The sequence below is a fragment of the Oncorhynchus masou genome, chromosome 18, assembly GCF_036934945.1.
Source record: "Oncorhynchus masou masou isolate Uvic2021 chromosome 18, UVic_Omas_1.1, whole genome shotgun sequence".
Lineage (NCBI taxonomy): Eukaryota > Metazoa > Chordata > Actinopteri > Salmoniformes > Salmonidae > Oncorhynchus > Oncorhynchus masou.
Window position 1 is genome coordinate 65,703,324 of NC_088229.1, and position 23,272 is coordinate 65,726,595.

General features: G+C 41.2%; 1 protein-coding gene across 1 annotated transcript in view; it reads right to left on the reverse strand.

Moving 5' to 3' along the window:
- Positions 1–23,272, reverse strand: part of LOC135505145 (protocadherin-15-like) — a 243,134-nt gene that overhangs the window by 60,098 nt on the left and 159,764 nt on the right. The window contains exons 19-20 of the mRNA XM_064924273.1: positions 16,650–16,958; positions 15,120–15,344 (exon numbers count right to left, since the gene is read on the reverse strand). Coding sequence (XP_064780345.1) covers positions 15,120–15,344; positions 16,650–16,958 — 534 coding nt within the window. The remainder of the gene's footprint in view (positions 1–15,119; positions 15,345–16,649; positions 16,959–23,272) is intronic.

Below are 23,272 nucleotides of genomic sequence, written 5' to 3' on the forward strand. Positions count from 1 at the left end.
TGGTAGCCGCTAGCCTGATGGCCTTGAGATAGGCCATGCTACCATTACTACTACTACTACTCATACTGCTGCTACTACTACTGCTACTAGTACTATTGTTACTGCTCATACCGCTCCTACTACTACTGCTGCTGCTACTACTACTACTATGCTATAATATCAATAATAAAAATACTCCTCACATGTGGATGCTTCCAGTTGTCAGAATGAGAACTACTACAATAAGAGAGATACCCCTCACAGTTAGATGCTCAGTATGAGAAGCTTGTCTGTGTATGCATGAGTTTGTAAACAGATACCCTCCATTAACATGCTGCATCTTCAGAGTGTTGGATTGATTTCAATATTTTTGTGAATTAGTGAAGTAGCTAGCACCATCACTGTCACTGCTGCTGGACATGGCAAACCATTTCCCCCTGCTCATCGTTCGGCGTCCTTCACAACTGTCAGCCTGGCCTAGAGAGTCTCCCATTAGCACTTAGGCAGAGTACTAAACCAAAATGTCATACAGAAATATCTAATTTACATAATTATTAACACCCCTGAGTCAATACTTTGTAGAAACACATTTGGAGGCGATAAGTCTCTAAGAGCTTTGAACACCTGGATTGTACAATATTTGCCCATTATTATTAAAAAACAAGTTAATTGTAGATCATTGCTCGAGAGCCATTTTCAAGCAGATTAAAGTCAAAACTGTAACTAGGCCACTCAGGAACATTCAATGTCATCTTGGTAAGCATTTTCAGTGTAGATTTGGCCTTGTGTTTTAGGTTATTGTCCTACTGAAAGGTGAATTAGTCTCCCAGTGTCTGTTGGAAAGCAGACTGAACCAGGTTTTTCTCTAGGATTTTGCTTGTGCTTATTGCTTTATTTGTATCATAATAAGCTCCCTAGTCCTTGCAGATGACAAGCATACCCATAACATGATGCAGCCACCACCATGCTTGAAAATATGAAGAGTGGTACTCAGTGATGTGTTGGATTTGCCCCAAACATTACACTTTGTATTCAGGACAAAAAGTTCATTTTTGGCACTATTATTATTGGCACTATTATTGCCTATTATTGCCTATTATTGCCTATTATTGCCTATTATTGCCTTGTTGCCAACAGGATGAATGTTTTGGAATATTTGTATTCTGTACAGCCTTCCTTCTTTTCACTCTGCCATTTAGGTTAGTATTGTGGAGTAACCACAATGTTGTTGATCCATCCTAAGTTTTCTTATATCACAACTAATAAACTCTGTAACTGTTTTAAAATCACCATTGGCATGATGGTGAAATCCCTGAGCAGTTTCCCCCCCTCTCCAGAAACTGAGTTAGGAAGGAAACCTGTATCTTTGTAGTGACTGGGTGTATCAATACACCTTCCAAAGTATAATTAATAACTTCTCCATGCTCAAAGGGATAGTCATGGTCTGCTTCTTTTTTTTTTTACACATCTACCAATCGGTGCCCTTATTTGCGAGACATTGAAAAACCTCCCTGGTCTTTGTGGTTGAGTCTGTGCTTCAAATCCACTTCTTCATTGAGTGACCTCACAGATAATTGTATGTGTGGGGTACAGAGATGGTGTAGTCATTCAAAAATTGTGTTTTTATTGAACACAGAATGAGTCCAAGCAACTTATGCGATTTGTTAAGCACATTTTTACGCCTGAACATATTTAGGCTTCCCATAACAAAGGGGTTGAATTTTTTATTTTTTTTATTTCACCTTTATTTAACCAGGTAGGCTAGTTGAGAACAAGTTCTCATTTGCAACTGCGACCTGGCCAAGTTAAAGCATAGCAGTGTGAACAGACAACACAGAGTTACACATGGAGTAAACAATTAACAAGTCAATAACACAGTAGAAAAAAAAGGGGAGTCTATATACATTGTGTGCAAAAGGCATGAGGAGGTAGGCGAATAATTACAATTTTGCAGATTAACACTGGAGTGATAAATGATCAGATGGTCATGTACAGGTAGAGATATTGGTGTGCAAAAGAGCAGAAAAATAAATAAATAAAAACAGTATGGGGATGAGGTAGGTGAAAATGGGTGGGCTATTTACCGATAGACTATGTACAGATGCAGCGATCGGTTAGCTGCTCAGATAGCAGATGTTTGAAGTTGGTGAGGGAGATAAAAGTCTCCAACTTCAGCGATTTTTGCAATTCGTTCCAGTCACAGGCAGCAGAGTACTGGAACGAAAGGCGGCCAAATGAGGTGTTGGCTTTAGGGATGATCAGTGAGATACACCTGCTGGAGCGCGTGCTACGGATGGGTGTTGCCATCGTGACCAGTGAACTGAGATAAGGCGGAGCTTTACCTAGCATGGACTTGTAGATGACCTGGAGCCAGTGGGTCTGGCGACGAATATGTAGCGAGGGCCAGCCGACTAAAGCATACAAGTCGCAGTGGTGGGTGGTATAAGGTGCTTTAGTGACAAAACGGATGGCACTGTGATAAACTGCATCCAGTTTGCTGAGTAGAGTGTTGGAAGCAATTTTGTAGATGACATCGCCGAAGTCAGGATCGGTAGGATAGTCAGTTTTACTAGGGTAAGTTTGGCGGCGTGAGTGAAGGAGGCTTTGTTGCGGAATAGAAAGCCGACTCTTGATTTGATTTTCGATTGGAGATGTTTGATATGAGTCTGGAAGGAGAGTTTACAGTCTAGCCAGACACCTAGGTACTTATAGATGTCCACATATTCAAGGTCGGAACCATCCAGGGTGGTGATGCTATTCGGGCATGCGGGTGCAGGCAGCAATCGGTTGAAAAGCATTAATTTGGTTTTACTAGCGTTTAAGAGCAGTTGGAGGCCACGGAAGGAGTGTTGTATGGCATTGAAGCTCGTTTGGAGGTTAGATAGCACAGTGTCCAAGGACGGGCCGGAAGTATATAGAATGGTGTCGTCTGCGTAGAGGTGGATCAGGGAATCGCCCGCAGCAAGAGCAACATCATTGATATATACAGAGAAAAGAGTCGGCCCGAGAATTGAACCCTGTGGCACCCCCACAGAGACTGCCAGAGGACCAGACAGCATGCCCTCCGATTTGACACACTGAACTCTGTCTGCAAAGTAATTGGTGAACCAGGCAAGGCAGTCATCAGAAAAACCTAGGCTACTGAGTCTGCCGATAAGAATATGGTGATTGACAGAGTCGAAAGCCTTGGCAAGTTCGATGAAGACGGCTGCACAGTACTGTCTTTTATCGATGGCGGTTATGATATCGTTTAGTACCTTGAGTGTGGCTGAGGTGCACCCGTGACCGGCTCGGAAACCAGATTGCACAGCGGAGAAGGTACGGTAGGATTCGAGATGGTCAGTGACCTGTTTGTTGACTTGGCTTTCGAAGACCTTAGATAGGCAGGGCAGGATGGATATAGGTCTGTAACAGTTTGGGTCCAGGGTGTCTCCCCCTTTGAAGAGGGGGATGACTGCGGCAGCTTTCCAATCCTTGGGGATCTCAGACGATATGAAAGAGAGGTTGAACAGGCTGGTAATAGGGGTTGCGACAATGGCGGCGGATAGTTTCAGAAATAGAGGGTCCAGATTGTCAAGCCCAGCTGATTTGTACGGGTCCAGGTTTTGCAGCTCTTTCAGAACATCTGCTGAATACTTATTGACTCAAGACATTTCAGCTTTAAAATGTTTATTCATTTCCAAAATGTTCAACAAACAAAATTTTAACATTATGGGTTATTGTGTGTAGATTAGTGACACAAAATCTAAACTTAGTCAACTTTAAATTCAGACTGTAACACAACAGAATGTGGAAAAAGTAAAGGGGTGTGAATACTTTCTGAAGGAGCTGTACACTCAATAGCAGACCATGAGACTTCATTATGGCTGACACGGCGGGGCGTGCAGCGGAGGGACTGTTTTAACTTCAGGCTTGGGAGAGATCGTTAGACCGTGTGTGTGAACCACAAAAGCAACAGCTTTATGTGGAGCTATGCCAAACCCATAGTCACTGGTAGAGGACATCAGTACAAAATACGTCTTATTTTCCGAAGACACTGTGTCTGACGACTGAAGAGGCCCAATAATGAGTGCTGCTACTTGGATAGCTTGGATCAGAACAGAAAACATCTAGAATCTGTCCAGTGGCTGCTCAACTATTCATCATTAAGACAGAGCTACATTCAATATAGTATGTCGCCTCACAAAGTCCAAGATGAGGCCAGGCTAGTTCATGTATCCAAATTACACATCCTTCCCTGGCCTCCTCATGCTCACAGAATTTATACAAAAACATTCTTGGTACAGTACCTCGGCTTGTTAATAAAACCTAGCGGTTCTCTGAGTGAGTTTTGCTCTGGCAGAGTGGAAAATGCTGCGGCAAAGAATCTCAACTGTGTTATTGTGTTTCTATCGATGGTTTCCTCATCAAGTCTATACAACCCATAGAAGCGATCTCACAGCTTAATCACTCCGCTCTCCCTCTAGTCTCCACGGACCAGGCATCACGTTACATTACCATCCTACACCGCGCCGCACTGTTCTGTCTCAACAGCAAATAATCATTGATTAGCATCGCCAGACGGAAAGGTACCCTATCTGTTTCCCTGCCCTTTAGATACAGGAAGGAGGATGGATACACCTCATTTGTACTTTTCATTCCTTTTCCCATGTTGTTTGGCTGGTAAAACACACAGGTCATCCTATTCGTGACGAGTGAGGGAGTGAGGCGTTAGGAATGAGGGAGTGAGAATGCTAAACCCTAACACAAAGCAGCAGTGCTTCACAGCTTCAAAGGTGTCGTCCTCCAGTGTCCCTCTTTAACAGTATCCTTTTTTCGTGAGTAACATATCTATGTAGCAGCTAGATCGCAATAATTCTACTCAAGGACACCGGCTGAGTACTACAGTCTTGTTTAAGTGCAGTGTAATACCACATCACCATCCTGATCTATTTTAGTGGCTACTTTTCTACTGTTCTACCGTACCACAGTACTACTATAATGCTGTTCTACTGTACTACTATAATACTGTTCTACTGTACTAATGTTATAATGTTCTACTGTAATACTGCACTACTAAAATACTGTTCTACTGTACTAATGTTATAATATTCTACTGTAATACTGCACTACTAAAATACTGTTCTACTGTACTACTGTTCTACTGTACTAATGTTATAATGTTCTACTGTTCTACTGTAATACTGTACTACTATAATACTGTTCTACTGTACTACTATAATACTGTTCTACTGTACTACTATAATACTGTTCTACTGTACTAATGTTATAATGTTATAATGTTCTACTGTTCTACTGTAATACTGCACTACTAAAATACTGTTCTACTGTACTACTATAATACTGTTCTACTGTACTACTATAATACTGTTCTACTGTACTACTATAATACTGTTCTACTGTACTACTATAATACTGTTCTACTGTACTACTATAATACTGTTCTACTGTACTAATGTTATAATGTTATAATGTTCTAATGTTCTACTGTAATACTGCACTACTAAAATACTGTTCTACTGTACTACTGTTCTACTATAATACTGTTCTACTGTACTACTATAATACTGTACTACTATAATACTGTTCTACATTTACATTTACATTTAAGTCATTTAGCAGACGCTCTTATCCAGAGCGACTTACAAATTGGTGAATTCACCTTCTGACATCCAGTGGAACAGCCACTTTACAATAGTGCATCTAAATCATTAAGGGGGGGTAGAAGGATTATATCCTATCCTAGGTATTCCTTGAAGAGGTGGGGTTTCAGGTGTCTCCGGAAGGTGGTGACACCTGAAACCCCACTCTTCAAGGAATACCTAGGATACCTAGGTTCTACTGTACTAATGTTATAATGTTATAATGTTCTACTGTTCTACTGTAATACTGCACTACTAAAATACTGTTCTACTGTTCTACTGTACTACTATAATACTGTTCTACTGTACTACTATAATACTGTTCTACTGTACTACTATAATACTGTTCTACTGTACTAATGTTATAATGTTCTACTGTAATACTGCACTACTAAAATACTGTTCTACTGTTCTACTGTACTACTATACTACTGTTCTACTGTACTAATGTTATAATGTTCTACTGTAATACTGCACTACTAAAATACTGTTCTACTGTTCTACTGTGCTACTACACTACTATACTACTAATGTACTGCTATAATACTGTTCTACTGTACAACTATGATCCTGTTCCACTGTACTACTACAATACTGTTCTACTGTACTAATATACTACTGCTCAACTGTTCTACTATACTGTTCTACTATACTACTATACAACTGTACTACTATACTACTGTACTACTATAATACTGTTCTACTGTATTACTGTTCAACTATGATCCTGTTCAACTGTACTACTACAATACTGTACTGTAATAATGTTCTACTATAATACGGTTCTACCATAATACTGTTCTACTGTAATACTGTTCTACAATAATACTGTACTACTGTAGGACTGTTCTACTGTACTACTGTACAACTATAATACTGTTCTAATGTTCTACTGAACTACTGTAATAATATCCTAATCTTCTAATATAATACTGTACTACTATAATATTGTACTACTGTACTATTGTTCTACTGTACTACCATAATACTCTACTGTAATATTGTACTACTGTACTACTATAATACTGTTCTAAAATATAATATATACGGTTCTACTGTAAAACTGTTCTACTCTTCTAATGTACTGCTATTCAACTGTTCTAATGTAATACTATTCTACTATACTACTGTACTATTATAATACTGTTCTACTATAATACTGTACTACTGTACTACTATAATACTGTTCTACTGTTGTAATATAATACTGTAGTACTGTTCTACTGTATTACTATAATACTGTTCTACTGTACTAAGATAATACTCCTCCACTGTTCTACTACAATAATGTTTTACTGTACTACAATAATACTGTTCTACTGTACTACTATAATACTGTACTACTATAATACTGTTCTACTGTTCTAATATAATATTGTAGTACTGTTCTACTGTACTACTATACTACTGTTCTACTGTACTACTGCAATACTGTTATACTGTACTACTGTTCTATTATAATAATGTACTACAGTACTATCGTACTACTGTAGTACTATTCTACTGTTCTAAAGTACTACTATGATACTGTTCTACTGTACCACTATAATACTGTTCTACTATACTACTATATTACTGTACTACTATAATACTGTTCCACAACAAAACTGCTCTACTGTATTACTATAATTTTTATTTATTTATTTATTTCACCTTTATTTAACCAGGTAGGCTAGTTGAGAACAAGTTGTCATTTGCAACTGCGACCTGGCCAAGATAAAGCATAGCAGTGGGAACAGACAACAGAGTTACACATGGAATAAACAATTAACAAGTCAATAACACAGTAGAAAAAAAGAGTCTATATACATTGTGTGCAAAAGGCATGAGGAGGTAGGTGAATAATTACAATTTTGCAGATTAACACTGGAGGGATAAATGATCAGATGGTCATGTACAGGTAGAGATACAGTGCCTTGCGAAAGTATTCGGCCCCCTTGAACTTTGCGACCTTTTGCCACATTTCAGGCTTCAAACATACAGTGCCTTGCGAAAGTATTCGGCCCCCTTGAACTTTGCGACCTTTTGCCACATTTCAGGCTTCAAACATACAGTGCCTTGCGAAAGTATTCGGCCCCCTTGAACTTTGCGACCTTTTGCCACATTTCAGGCTCTATCAGTTTTGCACATCGAGAGACTGAATTTTTTTCCCATTCCTCCTTGCAAAACAGCTCAAGCTCAGTGAGGTTGGATGGAGAGCATTTGTGAACAGCAGTTTTCAGTTCTTTCCACAGATTCTCGATTGGATTCAGGTCTGGATTTTGACTTGGCCATTCTAACACCTGGATATGTTTATTTTTGAACCATTCCATTGTAGTTTTTGCTTTATGTTTTGGATCATTGTCTTGTTGGAAGACAAATCTCCGTCCCAATCACAGGTCTTTTGCAGACTCCATCAGGTTTTCTTCCAGAATGGTCCTGTATTTGGCTCCATCCATCTTCCCATCAATTTTAACCATCTTCCCTGTCCCTGCCGAAGAAAAGCAGGCCCAAACCATGATGCTGCCACCACCATGTTTGACAGTGGGGATGGTGTGTTCAGGGTGATGTGATGAGCTGTGTTGCTTTTACGCCAAACACAACGTATTGCATTGTTGCCAAAAAGTTCAATTTTGGTTTCATCTGACCAGAGCACCTTCTTCCACATGTTTGGTGTGTCTCCCAGGTGGCTTGTGGCCAACTTTAAACTACACCTTTTATGGATATCTTTAAGAAATGGCTTTCTTCTTGCCACTCTTCCATAAAGGCCAGATTTGTGCAATATACGACTGATTGTTGTCCTATGGACAGAGTCTCCCACCTCAGCTGTAGATCTCTACAGTTCATCCAGAGTGATCATGGGCCTCTTGGCTGCATCTCTGATCAGTCTTCTCCTTGTATGAGCTGAAAGTTTAGAGGGACGGTCAGGTCTTGGTAGATTTGCAGTGGTCTGATACTCCTTCCATTTCAATATTATCGCTTGCACAGTGCTCCTTGGGATGTTTAAAGCTTGGGAAATCTTTTTGTATCCAAATCCGGCTTTAAACTTCTTCACAACAGTATCTCGGACCTGGCTGGGAAGACTGAATCTGCAATAGGTAAGCAGCTTGGTTTGAAGAAATCAACTGTGGGAGCAATTATAAGGAAATGGAAGACATACAAGACCACTGATAATCTCCCTCGATCTGGGTCTCCACGCAAGATCTCACCCCGTGGGGTCAAAATGATCACAAGAACGGTGAGCAAAAATCCCAGAACCCCATGGGGGGACCTAGTGAATGACCTGCAGAGAGCTGGGACCAAAGTAACAAAGCCTACCATCAGTAACACACTACTCCGCCAGGGACTCAAATCCTGCAGTGCCAGACGTGTCCCCCTGCTTAAGCCAGTACATGTCCAGGCCCGTCTGAAGTTTGCTAGAGAGCATTTGGATGATCCAGAAGAAGATTGGGAGAATGTCATATGGTCAGATGAAACCAAAATATAACTTTTTGGTAAAAACTCAACTCGTCGTGTTTGGAGGACAAAGAATGCTGAGTTGCATCCAAAGAACCCCCCATACCTACTGTGAAGCATGGGGGTGGAAACATCATGCTTTGGGGTTGTTTTTCTGCAAAGGGACCAGGACGACTGATCCGTGTAGAGGAAAGGATGAATGGGGCCATGTATCGTGGGATTTTGAGTGAAAACCTCCTTCCATCAGCAAGGGCATTGACGATGAAACGTGGCTGGGTCTTTCAGCATGACAATGATCCCAAACACATCATCCGGGCAACGAAGGAGCGGCTTCGTAAGAAGCATTTCAAGGTTTTGGAGTGGCCTAGCCAGTCTCCAGATCTCAACCACATAGAAAATCTTTGGAGGGAGTTGAAAGTCTGTGCTGCCCAGCAACAGCCCCAAAACATCACTGCTCTAGAGGAGATCTGCATGGAGGAATGGGCCAAAATACCAGCAACAGTGTGTGAAAACCTTGTGAAGACTTACAGAAAACGTTTGACCTCTGTTATCGCCAACAAAGGGTATATAACAAAGTATTGAGATAAACTTTTGTTATTGACCAAATACTTTTTTCCACCATAATTTGCAAATAAATTCATTAAAAATCCTACAATGTGATTTTCTGGGAAAAAAATTATCTTTGGGTGGTCTGTCATAGTTGAAGTGTACCTATGATGAAAATTACAGGCCTCTCTCATCTTGCACAATTGGTGACTGACTAAATACTTTTTTGCCCCACTGTACCTGCCGATCTATAAATTATGTTTCCGTACTCTAGCATGGGCAGGAAGGTAATCTGAATCAGGGTTCGTTTGGCAGCTTGGGTGAAAGAGGAGCGAATGCAATAGAGGAAACCAAGTCTAGATTTAACTTTAGCCTGCATCTTTAATATGTGCTGAGAGAAGGACAGTGCACCGCCCAGCCATACTCCCAAGTACTTGTATGAGGTGACTACCTCAAGCTCTAAACCCTCAGAGGTAGTAATCACACCGGTGGGAAGAGGGGCATTCTTCTTACCAAACCACATGACCTTGTTTGGGAGGTGTTCAGAACAAGGTTAGGGGCAGAGAAAGCTTGTTGGACACTAAGAAAGCTTTGTTGTAGAGCATTTAACACACAATCCGGGGAGGGGCCAGCTGAGACTGTATCATCTACATATAAATAGATGAGAGCTTCTTACTGCCTGAGCTATGTTGTTGATGTAAATTGAGAAGAGCGTGGGACCTAGGATCGAGCCTTGGGGTACTCCCTTGGTGACAGGCAGTGGCTGAGAGCAGATTTTCTGACTTTATACACTGCACTCTTTGAGAGAGATAGTTAGCAAACCAGCCCAAAGACCACTCAGTGACACCAATACTCCTAAGCCGACCCACAATAATGGAATGGTCTACTGTATCAAAAGCTTTGGCCAAGTCAATAAAAATAGCAGCACAATATTGCTTATAGAATCAAGGACAATGGTGACATCATTAGACGCATTAGAAGGTGTGGGAGATGAGGAAATGTACTACTGTACTACTGTTTACTGTTCTACTACAATGCTGCTCTAATGTTCTACTGTACTACTATAATACTGTACAACTGTACTACCATAATAATGGTATACTGTACTACTATAATACTGTGCTACTGCTCTACTGTACTACTATACTACTGCACTACTGTACTACTGTACTACCATAATAATGTTCTACTGTACTACTATAATACTGTACTACTGTTCTACTGTACTACCATAATAATGGTCTACTGTAGTACTATAATTCTGTTCTACTGCTCTACTATACTACTGTACTACTGTACTACCATAATAATGTTCTACTGTACTACTATAATGCTGTTCTACTGTACTACTATAATACGGTTCTACTGTACTACTGTTCTACTGTACTACTATACAAATCAAATTTCAAATCAAATTTATTTATATAGCCCTTCGTACATCAGCTGATATCTTAAAGTGCTGTACAGAAACCCAGCCTAAAACCCCAAACAGTAAGCAATGCAGGTGTAGAAGCACTACTACTGTAGTACTGTACTACCATACTAATGGTCTACTGTACTACTATAATACTGTTCTACTGTACTACTATAATATTGTTCTAATGTTCTACTGTACTACCATAATACTGTACTACTGTATTACTGCTCTACTGTACTACTATACTACCATAATAATGGTCTACTGTACTACTATAATACTGTTCTACTGTACCATTATAATACTGTTCTGCTTTACTACTGTTCTACTATAATACTGTTCTACTGTACTACTATAATACTGTTCTACTGTAATACTGTTGTACCGTTCTACTATAATACTGTACTACTGTTCTACTGTACTACTATAATACTGTTCTACTGTACTACTATAATACTGTTCTACTATAATACTGTTGTACCGTTCTACTATAATACTGTACTACTGTTCTACTATAAAACTGTTCTACTGTACTACTGTTTTACCGTTCTACTATAATACTGTTCTACTGTACTACGGTTCTACTGTACTACTGAGCGTCATTCCGAGGCCAACGGCAGGCTAATCTCCATTCAGCAAGTGTCTGGTGGTTAATCTCCTGAAACATAATAAATCAGATGGCCACTGACAAAATAGAGCCCTCAAAAACCTAATGACCATCAAGACATAAAATACCACAGCACTGTACTACAGTATCAATCTGTCAGCTTGTCTTTTGTCAGGCCAGGAGAAATGAGAGGTAGCTGGAGGATCATTTATCTCTCTTTAGCTCCGTGGTGATGAGAGTGGCTAGTGGTTTCAGACCAGAGAGAAAGATGGGGGAGTGAGAGAGCGAGACAGAGAGAAAGAGTCACATGGCAAATCAACATGGTGAAGTCTGTGGATTCATATAGAAAACGGAATAGTGTTATATTAACACACTGCTTAGCAGTGGTGGAAAATACTTAAGTAAAAATACCTTAAAGTACTACTTAAGTAGTTTTTGTGGTACTTTTACGTCACTACATTCCAAAGAAAATACTGTGCTTTTTACTCCATACATTAACACTCAAAAGAACTTGTTACATTTTGAATGCTTTAGCAGGACTGAAAATTGTCTAATTCACACACTAATCAAGAGAACATCCCTGGTCATCCCTACTGCCTATGGTCTGGCAGACTCACTAAACACAAATGCATATTTTGTAAATAATGTCTGAGTGTTGGAATGTGCCTCTGGCTATCCATACATTTTTTAAACAAGAAAATGGTGCTGTCTGCTTTGCTTAATATAAGGAATTTGAAAATGTATACTTTTACTTCTACTTTTGATACTTAAGTATATTTTAGCAATTACATTTACTTTGATACTTAAGTATATTTAAAACCAAATACTTTTGGACTTTTACTCAAGTACTATTTTACTGGGTGACCTTCACTTTTACATCAGTATCGTTCTATTAAGGTATCCATACGTTTACTCAACATTGGGGACTTCTTCCACCACTGCTGTGTAAAGTATAAAGCCCTATTCAAATATTTCCCAGAGTGCCTTGCCTTTTGAGTAAATTGTAGAGTTAGCACCCATGACCTTATTTGTTAGTGACAGAGACATGGTTGTTGCATTCATCCATTTTCGGTCCTATGGATATCCTAAGCGAATATGTTAGCAATATGCAGTTGAAGTCGGAAGTTTACATACACCATAGCCAAATACATTTAAACTCAGTTTTTCACAATTTCTGATATTTCATTCTAGTAAAAATGTCTAAGGTCAGTTAGGATCACCACTTCATTTTAGGAATGTGAAATGGCATAATAATAGTAGAGATAATGATTTATTTCAGCTTTTATTTCTTTCATCACATTCCCAGTGGGCCAGAAGTTTACATACACTCAATTAGTATTTGGTAGCATTGCCTTTGAATTGTTTAACTTGGGTCAAATGTTTCAGGTAGCCTTCCACAAGATTCCCACAACAAGTAGGGGAATTTTGGCCCATTCCTCCTGGCAGTGGTGGTGTAACTGAATCAGGTTTGTAGGCCTCCTTGCTCGCACATGCTTTTTCAGTTCTGCCCACAAATGTTCTATAGGATTGAGGTCAGGGCTTTGTTGTCCTTAAGCCATTTTGCCACAACTTAGGAAGAATGCCTGGGGTCAATGTCCATTTGGAAGACGCATTTGCAACCAAGATTTAACTTCCTGACTGATGTCTTGCTTCAATATATCCACATAATGTTCCTTCCTCATGCTGCCATCTATTTTGTGAAGTGCACCAGTCCCTCCTGCAGCAAAGCACCCCCACTCACGGTTGGGATGGTGTTCTTTGGCTTGCAAGCCTCCCCCTTTCCCTCCAAACATAACGATGGTCATTATGGCCAAACAGTTAAAAAAATACATTTTTAAATTTTACCCCCTTTTTTTGCCCCAATTTCGTAGTATCCAATTGTTTTCAGTAGTTACTATCTTGTCTCATCTCTACAACTCCCATACAGGCTCGGGAGAGACGAAGGTTGAGAGTAACGCGTCCTCCGAAACACAACCAAGCCGCACTGCTACTTAATACAGCACATCCAACCCGGAAGTCAGCCGCACCAATGTGTCCGAGGAAACACCGTGCCCCTAGCGACCTGGTCAGCGTGCACTGCCTCCAGCCTGCCACAGGATTCGCTAGTGCGCGATGAGACAAGGATATACCTACCGGCCAAACCCTCCCTAACCCGGACGATGCTAGGCCAATTGTGTGTCACCCCATGGACCTCCCGGTCGCGGCCGGCTGTGACAGAGCCTGGGCTCGAACCCAGAGTCTCTGGTGGCACAGCTAGCGATGTGTAAGTGTGTGTGCGATGCAGTGCCTTAGACCACTGCGCCACCCGGGAGGTCAAACAGTTCTATTTTTGTTTCATTAGACCATAGGATATTTCTCCAAAAAGTACGATCTTTGTCCCCATGTGCAGTTGCAAACTGTAGTCTGGATTTTTTACGGTGGTTTTGGAGCAGTGGCTTCTTCCTTGCTGAGTGGCCTTTCAGGTTATGTCGATATAGGATTTGTTTTACTGTGGATATAGATACTTTTGTACGTGTTTCCTCCAGCATTGTCACAAGGTCCTTTGCTGTTGTTCTGGGATTGATATGCACTTTCACACCACTACATTCATCTCTAGGAGACAGAACACGTCTCCTTCCTGAGCGGTATGACAGCTGCGTGGTCCCATGGTGTTTATACTTGTGTACTGTTTGTACAGATGAACGTAGTACCTTCAGGCGTTTGGAAATTGCTCCCAACGATGAACCAGACTTGTGGAGGTCTACAATTTCTTTCTGAGGTCTTGGCTGATTTCTTTTGATTTTCCCATGATATCAAGCAAAGAGGCACTGAGTTTGAAGGTAGGTCTTGAATACATCCACGGGTACACCTCCAATTGACTCAAATGATGTCAATTAGCCTATCAGAAGCTTCTAAAGCCATGACATAATTCCAAGCTGTTTAAAGGCACAGTCAACTTAGTGTATGTAAACTTCTGACCCATTGGAATTATGATACAGTGAATTATAAGTGAAATAATCTGTCTGTAAACAATTGTTGGAAAAATTACTTGTGTCATGCAGAAAGTAGATGTCCTAACCGACTTGTCAAAACTATAGTTTGTTAACAAGAAATTTGTGGAGTGGATGAAAAACGAGTTTTAATGACTCCAAGTGTATGTAAACTTCTGACTTCAACTGTACAGTATATATTTATTTTATTACACAATACCATATGTATTTCATAAGGCCTTATTTTGAGGGCCTATGTTTACTCTACTTGAGGGGCCTGAAACTCATACACGTCCCCTTCATTGTTTGTTTTAATATCTATGTTTGTGAACAATTATAATTATTTTAACACGGGAGAATTTGCTGTGCATGTATCTATGAACAACAACAAAAAATGTCTTCTGCCACACTTCTGCATTTTCTCCTTTGAATGATGGCTTTGGCTTGTGAGTGATAAACAGCCTAGTGGCTTAACTGATGGGGCTCTGTTATGGAGGTAGGCAGAGGGAAGGTCGTTTCCTTACCATTATCTTTACAGTGACAGTGGCCAGGCCTGGGGGCATGCTCTCTTCATTGTCCAGGGCTTCCACCACGAAGGTGTAGATATGGTCCGAGGCTGCCAGGGTCTCAAAGTCTAGCGTCTGCAGCACAGAGAGCTCTCCAGTCACTGGGTTGACGGCAAAACGTTGTCTGGCCTCCTGTGTCCGGATACGGAAGGTGATGTTGGAGTCCAGGTCAGCGTCTTTGGCCTGGAGGAGGTGGAGGAGAAGGAGGTATGAAGGAGGAGGTGGAGGAGGAGGAGGAGGAGGAGGAAGGAACACTGTCGGTAATGGTTAAGTGTCCCGTATTAGTCTGTCTCAACAGCCAGAAAATGATACGAATTATACAGCATTTTGCAACCTTTATTTCAACCTGAGTCCCTTATTCAGGCGACAAGCAATTCTAGTTTCTACAGAATGGCAACTCGTCAGACAAATCACAGTGATCTGCAGTAATAACTACTCAAATCCATTGTCAGGAGGGAGGCCACTATTAATGGATTCATCCCTGTCTGTGGAGTGCTTTCAGGTGGAGGTGAGTGTGTTAACATGGAGTGTGTATTGGGGAAGAATATCTTTGGGCCTATACACAGATAAACCCCCTACCGTGCTAGCTCAGTCATCAGTGGCCCCACTAATTTGCCCAAAATATCAGCGTATCAGCAGGTTCGGTGTGCCGTGGGAAGCGACGGAAGGTGTTGATAGGTTTGTCACTGCAGAGGGATCAGTGTACTTGGACCAGACAGTCATTGTCATGGCAACTGGCAATCAACCAACCCCACCTGAAATGTTCCATGATTAGCCCAACAAAGGGAGACATGACTGGTCTCATAAAAAAAGTATTCTCTGGGCTGGCCAACAACAAATAACCACAATTCTAGTTAGTCCAGGCTCAACTTTAGGATCAAATTTAAAACACAAATAATCACAATTCTAAAAGGAAAGGTTCTTGTTAAACACAAATAGAAACAGGATCTTGAAAAATAATGGGGGGAAAATTGGGTGGTTTGTCTTTTTCGGTTTCTATTCCACTCAGAGAGTCATGTTCTGTTTTTTTTGTTTGTTTGTTTGTTTGTATGGTTGGTTGGTTGGTATAGATACTTGGTGTAATTTGATGTAACAAAAGGCAGCGACCGCTGTGCGGGAATCTGAAGCTCCTGTTTGCCCTTTCCTGGCAGCATGTGACTGAATAGCGAGGCCATGTCTGAGGTTTTGATATCCTCTGTCAATATGCTCTAGGCTAACCATGTACCTCCTGGCTTTGTGTGCTTTGATGTACAAGAGGATGCATTTGGACTGTGGAGTGTTTGAAGTAGTATATACCACTGCTGCTGAGTGTGTATGGAGCATGCTGTGCACTCTTGGACACACACACACACACACACACACACACACACACACACACACACACACACACACACACACACACACACACACACACACACACACACACACACACACACACACACACACACACACACACACACACACACACACACACACACGAAAACTCACGGTAAACTGCAGGATGACTGTGTTCTTAGGACTATTCTCCGGCAGATTGATGGTATAGGATGGTTGTGAGAACACCGGACTGTTATCATCCACATCCAGCACAGTCACCGACAGAGTCAGTGTGGTCCTCCTGGGGTCCTCCACCGCTCCATCCTCCGCCTCCACGATGAGGTCATACTGACCCTTGACCTCTCGATCCAAAGGCACTGCGGTGGAGATGGTGCCGTTGGAGTTGATCCTGAAGAGGTCGGCGTGATTGACCAGTCGGTAGCACACCTGGCCATTAACCCCCGCGTCTGGATCTGTGGCCTGGATGGATAGATGGATGGATGGATAGATAGATGGAGGGATGGGTAGATGGATAAATGGAGGGATAGATGGAGGGAAGGATAGATAGATGGATAAATGTAGGGATGGATGGATAAATGGAGGGATTGATGGATGGATGAGTAGATGGATGGATGGATGGATGGATAGACGGATAGATGATGGATAGAAATATGGAAGGATGGATAGATGGAGGGATGGATGGATGGATAGATAGATGGAGGGATGGATGAGGAGGGAGACAGGGGGAGTTAGACCATCCATATGGTAAGCATCATGCATAAACCAATAGGGAGGAACACACGACGAGACACCTGTTTCAACAGCAGGGAGAGAGCAGTACACAGGCCCCAAGCTGACAGCCTTAAACAGGTACAGTGGTACAGTTTAACACACTCTCCAAACTGTGTCCTCTGTAATGCAAATGAAGAACATTGTGCAAGTTAAGCAGCGCTGTGTATATACCGTAAGGCTTGTATTGTACTCCACATTAATCCCTCCATTTCTCTTCAGGATTTGATCGAGGTTGAGAACAGTGGAGGAGGTTTTCCAAACCACTAATGAGGTAACGGAACATATAGCTCATGCAAAGAAGAAATGACATATATCTCAGAAGCCTTTTAAACCACCAATGTACAGGAGCATTGTCCTGCAACAGGGTGATGAAATGAAGATCCTACATCTGTACTGGGAGGTCTTTGTAGGAATGAGACGCCATGATCCCATTGAATAAAGGAGGATCAAGACATAACATCTCACCTCGAGATTGGGAGCTAGAAGTCATTGATAGATGAAAAGATACACGATCTTGAAAATGAAACTTATTCTACAAAAAGATGAGTGATAATTTATTTTCAGAAAGCATTTCTTTTCGACCAGAGATAATGAGACAGGATTGGATTTAAATTTTCATACGCATAAAAACGAAAATTGCCTTCACTCAAAGCATATTGCAATGGGGTGCAAAAAGTAGACAAAAATACCCAAATGATGTTCCTGTTAATGTCTGGTGTGCAACATCCTATCATGAAAAATAACAAAGAACATGTTGGCTCGACTGTAGTCTGAAAGCACAACAGCCAGGCCAAAAGCATGACGATAGCTACAGTATCCAGTCAGTGATGGAATTAATTCAATACCTTTTTATTACCTTCTAAAGGAACCAGGGCCTGGTATTGAAAGCATACATTTTCTCAGAAAATCAATTAAAAGTTCATTAAAACCTGTATGGAAGAGAAGCAGAGATATGTCTAACATCGTGCATCACCCTAGACCCAACCGGTAAATACCACAATTTGGGAATAGTGTCATTACAGTGATTTCTGCTTCACTTGTCTTGCTGCCTGCTCTCTCTCGTAAAGTGAATGCAGTAATGGGTCTTGCTGGCTTGATAAACAGAGCAAAATGCCGCTCAGTAGCAGGCAGAATGTGCCAAGTAAAACATTGGAGATGGGCTGATAGTGCTATCAACGAGATAATAGAAGCAAACTAGACAAGTCTTCGACATCAATTCCAATCAGGCAATGATTTTCATCCCGTCCCTGACACATATTCAAACTCATTTGTGTTGCAGACAGTACCTTGGATCACTTCAATCAACATTATACCACAAATCCCCGAGGTGCCTTATTGCTATTATGAACAGGTTACCATCGTAATTAGAGCAGTAAAAATACATGTTTTGTCATACCTGTGGTATACGGTCTAATACACCACGGCTGTCAGCCAATCAGCATTCAGGGCTCGACCCACCCAGTTTATAAATAATACCACAACACACAAGGTTGCCCTCCGTCAGAACTACAGTTTTTTCTGAATGCTTAAACACTAACAGTGATTCTAGGCACTATCTCTGAAACCATTAACACTTGTAGCCAATGCATTTACCAAGTGTGCCAAACTGAATGCACGTTCTCTCCTTTACACTCAGTGTGTAATTTTACAACACACTTTTTGCAAAACTGTAAACACGACTCACTGCTTTACACTCAGTTTGCAATGTAATAACACACTTCTAGAAAAACTGGAAACATTGGTCTCTACAATGCTACACTATTTCGCCAATTGCATTTCCACATTGACAAATGTGAAAACACTTTTATATAATGAGTACACAAATCAGTGCTTGAGCACTATAAATAGTCTACAGGTAAACATTTGGTTGGGACAACAATGGAGGCCAATATTGGACAGAGAGTAAGAGGGGTGAGAACTATAGGAGGAAGAGGAGGACGTGGGAGAAGGAGAGGATGGGGAAGAGGAAGAGGAAGGGGAGTCAGGAACACAATAACTGATGAAATCAGAGCGACTGTGGTTGACCATGTTGTCAACCATGGGATGAGCATGAGGGAGGCTGGGCAACGAGTTCAACCAAATCTGAGCCGCTATACTGTTACAGGTGTCCTCCGGATATTTCGAAATGAGAACCGGTAAGTAACTGTAAGGGCTGTAGTCTTACTGGTACAGTAATATGTACTGTACTTTCATAATGAGAAGGATCTATCACTAAAACCATTCAAATGCTTTTACAGGACTGCAAAAACAACTATCTGGTGGAGGAGGTCTGTTCACCCCAGAGCAGGAGAAACACATTGTAAATATGGTCATTGCAAATAACTGCATCAGACTCCGAGAACTGCAGGACCACATAATGAGATAACACCATATTCCAAAATGTCAACAGAGTGAGTCTCAACACCCTGACATCGACTACCTGAAATTTTGACCTTTGACCCTAGATGTCATTTATTTTACCTCCTCTTTCATATGAGCCCATACGTTTTATATGGAAAATGTTGGGGTCCCCCTTAACCAAGGTACCTGAAGGTGTCGGAGTTATGCTCTCTGCACTGTCTCGTCTACTGAAACAGAGTGAGTCTCTCTGCACCGTCTCGTCTACTGAAACGCAATAGATTTAGGATGAATTAGCTGTACAGAGTCCCTTTCAAAAGTAACTCAGACCGTGTAAAACAAGTGAGATATGAATATGTGCAGGTAAGCTATACTATCCTATCATTGGTACTGGATCTGGAAGTGTATGGTGCTACATCATATTGACTGATCCCTGTCTTTTCCTACTGTGCTACATTGTCTTGTCTTGACTCTTTCAGAGAGTCATGGAGCTAGAAGCAGATGCAGTGTATCATAAGCTATTATATGTGGACGAGGCAGGTTTCATCATTGCAAAAACAAGGGGCTGCGGCAGAAATATCATCGAACACCGTGCCATCATCAACGTCTCAGGACAACGTGGTGGCAACATAATAATGTTTGTGGCTATTAGTCAAAAAGGCGTCCTTCACCATCATGCCATCCTAGGCCCATACAACACTGCACACATTATCACATTTCTGGACACCCTCAACAACAGACTAATCCCTAATGACCAGGGGCCAAAGCAGACCAGGTACGTTATAATCTGGGACAATGTTAGTTTCCACCGGGCTGCTGTGGTCCGCAATTGGTTCACAGGTCACCCACTTTTCATCTCACTCAATCTCCCCCATACTCTCCGTTCTTGACTCCTATTGGAAGAATTCTACTCTGCATGTGGTTGGAAGGTGTATGATCACCAGCCCCACCAACACATACCCCTTCTACAGGCAATAGAGGAGGCTTGTGGAGACATGGATCAGGGGTCATGCCAGGCCTGAATACGGCACTCCAGGAGATACTTTCCATGCTGCCCAACTGAAGACAACATGTGATGTTGATGAAGTCTTATGACCAGACCCACAAAGAAGGTGAGATGGAGCCACATTTGTTTATGTACTTTTTTTTCTAGAATAAATGTTTTAGTTTTCTTCTACTGCGCTTTGGTTGTTTGAGGAGTGTTAGAACATATTGAGAAAACATTTGGATACCTGTGTGTATGTGTGTTTAATACATGTATGACAAAACTTTATTTCAAACTGCTTTTCCCTGCAAACACAAAAAGCAAAAGCCAAAAGTTTTTAATTTGTACCATCAGCGGGTAGTTGGTGCTCATTTAAATGATGGTTTGTGTGTACTGTAGACATTCAACATTTTTTAAAGAGTTTGAAGTGTTTTTACAAGAATTGTTTGCTTTTGCAAGAGGTGTATAATGTTTTGCTGGTTTGGTGTAAGGTTTTGTGGTCGGTGTGTAGAGCTTTGCAAAAATAAGTAATCATAAAAAACTGTAATGTCCATGCGTTGGCAGATTGAGGAAGGGCAGATGGTTGAGTGCTTAGTGTTCCATAAAGGCTCATTTCCATGTGCATACTGTAGCCTCTGTAGCTACACAAATCTAACTTGTCTTATCATATGCTGAGCCAGTACGAGCAACTTGCCGATCAATTGCGCATTCCGAGATGTTATTGCAGTAATTGATCATATCTGAGAGCTTATTTGATCAAATATTTCAGTTTGGCGGGACAGTTAATGTTGATGGTCATATTTGGCTGAAATATATTCTGATAGCACACCTCAGGGCCTCTGGCCGGCTTTAATGTGGCTTGTGGTCCATGGTTTTGCTCCAGGTTAGCTGTGGGGGGGGACAAACATGGAATGTTAGAGTTGGAAGCGTGTCCCAAACTCTCCACTGGAGGCCATGTTATGTGGTTGGAATGATTGTCAGTTTGGAGGAAATGAAGGGTCAGGTTTGGGAGTCTAGCCACGCACGCACACGCGCACACACACACACACGCGCACACACACACACAGTGGTGTAGTGGAGTGTAAACACAGGTATTCACTCTTTTCCCATTTATATTTGAGTGGGCATTGCCTATACTCACTTCTTAATCCCCATTGGTGCGTATCAAAGTAGTTTAGTTGAGTTATACGCCATATCAATTAATAGGACTGATGGAACAGATGGGAATGTTTAGCTTAACATTTTGATAAACTATTATTTCTTCCCATTTTAGGCGCAGTAATGTACACACGGCAAAACGGCGTTCTAAAATGCGCACCGCATTTGTGAGCGGACAGAGGTGGACATATCTGCTAGAAATGCTCAAAGAGGGGAGATCTAAAGATGCAACAACTATCATGTGTTGCTAATATGACTAGGATAATCCCATTGGCTGCCAGACATTGAAAAAAAAGAATAGAACAAATAGAACAGGAGAACGCATAATGAGGAAGTCTTTATGCAAATAATTGCCTCCACCTTTCTATGGTAGGGTTTGGGCTATAGGCTACTTTGAAGCAAGGTAAGACATGTCTCATAATATGAAGTAAAACATCCAGATTTCAAACAATTATGGAACAGAAAAAATATGGATAGTAATGATGGCCTCACTGTCTTCTGGTAGATGGAAAGGCTTTCCCAAAAACCTTCTCTATTAAATATTAGCTACAAAGTAGCCTATGCCTACCTTTCATTATTTGCATAAATCCAGTGGCCATTCATTTTGCAAACCTCATCTCATGTGCTACAGAAACAATGCTAATCAAACAACAGTGCTAGGTGCCTGCACACTTCAATTAAAGGGTAACTACACAAAAAAACTACATGGATTGGATTTTTGCCAGACTTCAAAAGTTGTCTGCTGATGTGATTTAAGCATTGTTATGGACTTTGAGAGCAAAAACCTGAAAAAATTGAAAACTTTAAATTTCAGACTCATTTGACAGCCTCATGTATCTGTTTCAATAGTAGGCCTACTATTAGCCTACTGCACAGTACAGCTTGGGTTGGCCTGACTGTGAAAGACAAATATGGGATTCATCATTTTAGGTCATTCAGTGTGGATATCACTGTATCTCATATAGTGCCTTTCCTTCACCGAATGGGCGGTTTGGAATTTTTGGGGGCATACCCACTTCTCCAGGCACCACTACACACACACACACACACACACACACACACACACACACACACACACACACACACACACACACACACACACACACACACACACACACACACACACACACACACACACACACACACACACACACACACACACACACACACACACACACACACACACACACACACACACACACACACACACGTAAACAATCTAATTATTCACAACACAGCGGTCTGCTGTACTGTAGAAAAAAAACACAGTCCCACCAAAGATGTCTGCCTACATTATCCTCCGCTTATTCCACAAACAATCCCCAGCTCTATTATCCACACCACTAATTACAGCTCCTTGCAGCTTAACAGAGCCCAACAAAGCTACTCATTACGGGATGTCCCTGAACGTGACAAATGATTCAAATTTCATTTATTTAATTGGAAAATGATCAACAGCGGACCGGGCAGGGAGCCCTCCCTTTAAATGTAAGAGGTAAATATTGTGTTTTTTATCGTTTCT